This window comes from Nicotiana attenuata, chromosome 10, assembly GCF_001879085.1.
Source record: "Nicotiana attenuata strain UT chromosome 10, NIATTr2, whole genome shotgun sequence".
Classification (NCBI taxonomy): Eukaryota; Viridiplantae; Streptophyta; class Magnoliopsida; order Solanales; family Solanaceae; genus Nicotiana; species Nicotiana attenuata.
Window position 1 is genome coordinate 31,263,282 of NC_031998.1, and position 6,152 is coordinate 31,269,433.

The following is a 6,152-nucleotide window of genomic DNA, read 5'->3' on the forward strand; positions in this document are numbered from 1 at the left end:
ATTAAACATTTGACAGTAGACATCTTAATGACATGAGAGAATGTATCTGTGAAATCAACCCCTTCAACCTGTGTATCCCCTCTAATGATATGCCTAGGTTTATATCTTTCAACACTCCCATCAGCCTTGTATTTAATTTTGTAGACCCACTTACAACCTATAGGTTTTTTTACCAAGAGGAAGAGGGACAATGTCCCAAGTGTGATTGGAATCCAATGTTTCAAACTCCTTTCTCATGGCATCCTGCCAGGTTAGAACAGAAGCAGCTTGAGAGTAATATAGAGGTTCAGATTCTAAGGAGGAAGTAGAGGAGATGGACCCAGAAAAAGAAGGAAGCTAACACATATAATCCTTGAGGTAAGAAGGAGTGTTATGTTGTCTAGTAGATCTCCTAACTTCAAATTGTAAGAAGGAGGGAGGAGGAATGTCAGGATCAAAGTTTAGAGTAGGAGTAGAAGGGAAGGAAGTATCAGCTTGAACAGGATCATGAGGGAAGGAATTAGGAGCAGGAGAAGGAATATGAGGACTGACAAGGACAGAGGTAGGTGTCCCAGCATCCTGGTGATCAGGAAAAGGAAAAACAGGAGGTGTAAAAGGAAATGTAGTAGAAGTAGTAGGAGTGGTAGTTGTAATAGTAGAAGGTGTAGCAAAAGGAAAGCAAGTCTCATGGAAGACAACATCACTGGATACAAAACATTTCTTAGAGGCTAGATTGTACAACTTGTAACCCTTTTTGGCAAAACGATACCCCAAGAAAACACATGGGATTGCTCTAGTTGGAGCTTGTCTCTTTGGGGAATAGGAACAGTAGCATAGGCAAGACAACCAAATGTTCTCAAATGTGACTAAATAGGAGGTTTACCATACAACACTTCATAAGGGGATTTGTTTTGAAGTATCCTAGATGGAATTCTATTAAGCAAGTATGTAGCAGTCAAAAGACAGTCCCCTCAAAAGGAGACAGGTAACTTGGACCGGAAAAGCAAGGCCCTACAAGCCTCAAGAAGTGTTCTATGTTTTCTTTCAACTACACAATTTTTTGTGGAGTGTGTGCGCAAGTAGTTTGATGGATAATTCCCTGTTTACTGAAGAAGGAAGAACCATCAAGGCTAGAACCTAGCTCCAAGGCATTGTCACTTCTAATAGTTTGGACAATTGCATTAAATTGAGTTTGGACCATTGCCAAGAAGGATCCGATCATGGAGAAAGCATTGCTTTTTGAACCTAGTAGATGTGTCCAAGTAGCCCTAGAAAAGTCATCAACAATTGTAAGGAAATATCTTGAACCATAAGAGGTTGGTGTGTGATAGGTTCCCCAAGTGTCAATGTGAATTAATTAAAAAGGTCTAATTGTACTAATGAAGCTATCAGGGAAGGGAAGCCTAGTTTGTCTAGCCATGGGACAAATAGAACAAGGAAATGATTATCCAGGAGCAAGAGAAGATGACAAAATAGAAATATGTTTCATATTTGCAAAAGGAATGTGGGCAAGCCTTAAATGCCAAATGAAATTCATATCATTTACATCAGCATTATTACAAATGGAACTATTAACATTGGAAGACAAAACAACATTCTCAGAACTAAAAGACGAAACAGGTTTACATGAATCAGACAAAGAACACACAGAAATAGTGCTGCAAGAGTAAGAAGTAGAATGTGAAGGTGGCACCCAAGTAAGCTTGTACAGACCAACCTCCTCTCTACCAAGATCTAGAGGCATCCTCAAAGAAGGGGCCCATAACATGTGCGGAAAACAGGAAGTTGCAGTAAACAAGACTATACAATACAACTATTTTATCAGTTTGTGAACAGAGATTAAGTTGTGTTGAAAGGAAGGAACAAACAACACACTATGAAGAGTGATAAATAGAGTTAAAGCAAAAGATCCCGTGGAAGTTACTTTCACTTTGTACCCATTAGGAAGAGTTACAAAATAAGGTATAGCTAGAGGTGTAATATTAAAGAGTAAGTTTTTATTAGAGGTCATGTGGTCAGAAGCACCTGAATCTATTATCCAAGTGATAGAGTCAATTTAAGTAAGCATACAACGTTTGGAATCAGAAATGGGACTCTCAGTTAGTAGAGTACCAGCAAAATTAGCAGAACACATGAGGTTAGGAGGCTGAGCATTAGAGGAATCTCCCAACTGAGTCTGTTGTAGTAGAGCCATCAGTTGATCATATTGTTGTCTGCTCAGACCTGGAATTACAGACCCTTGATTATCAATATTTGGAACAGACTGAAGATTCTCAGTGAAATTCCCAACAAGGTTAGATGTATGCCCCTCAAAAGGGTTGAGTTAGGCACCAGTAGTGGCATGAGTAGCAGCTCTCTTTCCTTTGTTGAATTTAGGACTCTGTGGGTAACCATGAAGCTTGTAACACTTATCAACCAAGTGTCCAGACTTCTTGCAGTATTTACAGAACAAGGAACCTTTATTCTAGTCAAAATTAACCCTTTGTGTATACTGCCTGAGATGAGGATTGTAAACTGTGGATTGATTGACCCTAAAATTCTGATTGACTCCAAAAGGAAACCCAGGCTTATTGTTTGCATTAACATTGAAAGACATAGAGTCAGGATTGAATTGGGAAGTGGATTGGACTTGTCTTTGTTTTTCATCATTAAGGAGGATATTGTAGGCACTGTCAAGACTAGGAGGAGGTTGCATCATAAGCAAGTTGCTCCTCACCCCCATATATATCTCATTTAGCCCCATGAGGAATTGGAATAACCTATTTTCCTCATCCTCTTGTATAATCCTAGGCTTGGCAGCACAAGTGCACCTTTGACCATGATTAGTACACACTACCCCAATTCATCCCATAATCCTTTCAGCTTAGTAAAATATGATGCTATATCTAGAGGACCTTGAGAAGTATGGGCAAGTTCTCTGTTAAGCTCAAAAATTTTGGCCCTGTTAGCTGTGCCATATCTGGTTTGTAGTTGTACCCATATACTCTGTGTAGTCTCAGAGTACTGCACACTCTCAGCTATCTCAGGAGATAGAGAGGCAGTTAACAAGGAGATCACCATGTCATTACACTTGTCCCACAATTTTTGTTCAACCGTAGTGGTAGTTGGTCGGGGACAAGTTCCATCAACAAATGCTATCTTGTTCTTAGCCGATAGGGCCACTATCATCTTCCTTTTCCATCCCCCAAAACCACTGCCCGAAAAGGGAATAGGAATGAGGGATATACCAGGAATGTCGAAAGAGTGGACAAAGAGGGGACTTGTGGGATCCGGGGAGAAGCTATCAGTGTTACTCATATCTACTTCACAAAGGAACAAATAGAAGGGTCAATAATAACAGAAAAAGGGAGAATTGCTTCAATGTCTCAACACAACTATGCAACACACTAGATTCTCATCAAAATCATACATGCAAAATCTCTAATTAGAGAAAAGAACAGATTTACCCAACTTCTTCGCTACCGGAGACGAACGACATTCAAATCAATCGTAACCCTAGCTTCGAGTGACACAGATCCAAAGCGTGTAGATCCACAGGAGTTAAGCTCAAGACGTCGGAAATCCACCCAAAACGCTGAGCTGAGAAGTCTATCGACAGAAGCCTTCCTTGCGTGAACCAAAAACTTCGATTCACCAACCACCGGAGAAGAAAAACTCAACGAAAATAAACCGGGGTAAGATCGGACGAAAGAGCGAGAAGAGATGTGCAAAAATCTCTGCTCTGATACCATGAAAACATTCTGAATTGAGTGAAAGAAGAGGAATTTTCATTAGGGTTCTACGTCTAAGAGAGAGAGAATCAAGTTTGCTGTTACAATGAAGAATGATTCGATGGGTCTTTCTAGAACCCTATGTCCTTATTTATATAATGGGCTTCACTTGTGTTAACGAATGAACTGATACAAAAATGGGCTAAACATTTAAACGGGCTAAAAATACAAAGTGGCCGAAAACTAAATGAGAAGACTAATTAATTAAAACTTTACAATATCAGTGTTTATGTTTGGGCTTAGATGCTAAATAAGCCATTAGCTCAACAATACATAGGATGTTCTGTAAGTAATGTCAATACTCGAAGAAGTGAACAAATGAACAAAATTGCTACATTAAACGTTTGCTTGTCCCTCGGGGACATCTGATTACAAAAAATAATGTTCCAATTTTAAGCTTGCTTGAACAATCTTGTTCACGGTTGTATCAACTAACCAATTAATTGTCCAAGTTATGCAAATAAAAAAAAGAAGTTTATTATGGAAAATAATCGTAAGTTGACTGCTTTGCATTTTTTTTAAAAAGAAAGTCGATTATTTTGTATTACCCTCGCGCCGTCGTCGTCGTCGTCGCTCGCTCGCTCGGCTCAGCTTCGGATTCGGCTTCGGCTTCGGATTCGAATTCGAATCTGGACCTGGATCTGGATTTGGATTTGGATTTGGTCAAATGATCGATTGATTAATTAATTTTTTGGACCAAATTTATTTGTTAATAGTAAAATTAACAGAAATGTCAATATCCGTTTTAATAACCGAATATTAATATTAAAACAAATATTAATATTAAATTTAATGGTCCGTTATCAGTTTTCCATTTTTCAGTTTTGTAACTGAAAATTAACCTCCCTCTTGAATTCCCGGTTTATTATTGAGTAAATAGTCATTTATGTTATGGTCGTTTTGCATAAACAACTATTCTAAAGAGCTGCACCTCTTCAGTTTTTAGCCTAACATTGGCTATAAATACAAGTCCATTCTCTCAGAACTTCCATACGATTTTCTGAGTTCTCCTCCTTCTTCTGCGTTGTTTTATCTTCAAAGAAAGCCACAGTAAGTGTGATTTGCTACCTAACTTTGTGTTCGCTGAAACTCAGGGGTTCTAAGTACCACTACACCGGTGTGTAATCCGTTCTATCCTGGGAGGAAATAATCCATAACCTTGGGTACTAGGAGGGAATTAAATTCCTTAAGGAAACACTGTGAATTCAGTGGGCTCGGATTAACTTTTGTTTCATTTACATTTTCTATTTATGTGTTATTCTATTTTTTCCAGAATTAGTTAACAAATAGAGTATACTAACAAGCTTAAGGAATTTAAAATTTTAATATATTTTCTGTATTTATGTTATATTCACTGTTCTGGAGATCAAAACATTTGTGGTTTTCTACTCCGTTGGAGATTAAAATCTACGTGATTTTAACATTTGCTTGTGTCATTCTCTTACAAAAATGACTAATGATAACGGAAACCAAGATGTTCCGATGGTGACTGCCAACATGTCGACAAGCCGAACACCGGCATTGGCACCACCGGCGGAGAAACTCGGAAAATTTACCGGGATAGATTTCAAGCGGTGGCAGCAGAAGATGTTCTTCTACTTGACTACTTTAAGTTTGCAGAAGTTCATTAAGGAAGATGATCCTGTTCTGCCCGAAGAAACTCCAGAGAATGAACGCTTTCTCGTGATTGAGGCGTGGAAGCATTCTGATTTTCTGTGCAAGAATTATGTTCTTAGTAGACTAGAGGACGATCTATATAATCTCTACAGTGGCGTGGAGACGTCAAAAGAATTGTGGACTGCGCTTGAAAAGAAATATAAAACTGAAGATGTCGGGTTGAAAAACTCATTGCCGCTAAGTTTTTGGACTACAAAATGATAGATAGCAAGTCTATTATTACCCAAGTCCAGGAATTGAAGTGATTATTCACGATCTCCTTGCTGAAGGTATAAATCGAATTAATGCTGATGTTGAGAGTAGTAATTTTAGTATTTTTACTAACAGAATTTTCATTGAAGGTCTTGTCATCAATGAAGCATTCCAAGTAGCAGCGATGATTGAGAAGTTGCCTCCTTTGTGGAAGGACTTCAAAAACTACTTGAAACACAAACGCAAGGAGATGTCGCTTGAAGATCTCATTGTTTGGTTGAGAATCGAAGAGGACAATAAAGCTGCTGAAAAGAGAGGCCGTGGAAACTCAACAATAATGGGAGCAAACATTGTTGAGGATACTCCTCAAAATAAGAGAAAGAGGAAGCAGGCTTCTGGACCGAAAAGCAACCCAAGCAAGAAGCGGTTCAACAGAAATTGCTACAACTGTGGGAAAGCTGGACACAAATCTACGAAGTGTCATGCTCCGGAGAAAGACAAGAAGAACGGTCAAGCAAACATGGTTGAAAAGCA

At 38.8% G+C, this 6,152-nt stretch overlaps 1 protein-coding gene across 1 annotated transcript; it reads right to left on the minus strand.

Moving 5' to 3' along the window:
• Positions 2,812 to 3,276, minus strand: LOC109233687. The gene has a single exon (XM_019399557.1). The coding sequence runs from the start codon at positions 3,274 to 3,276 to the stop codon at positions 2,812 to 2,814; it is 465 nt and encodes a 154-aa protein (XP_019255102.1).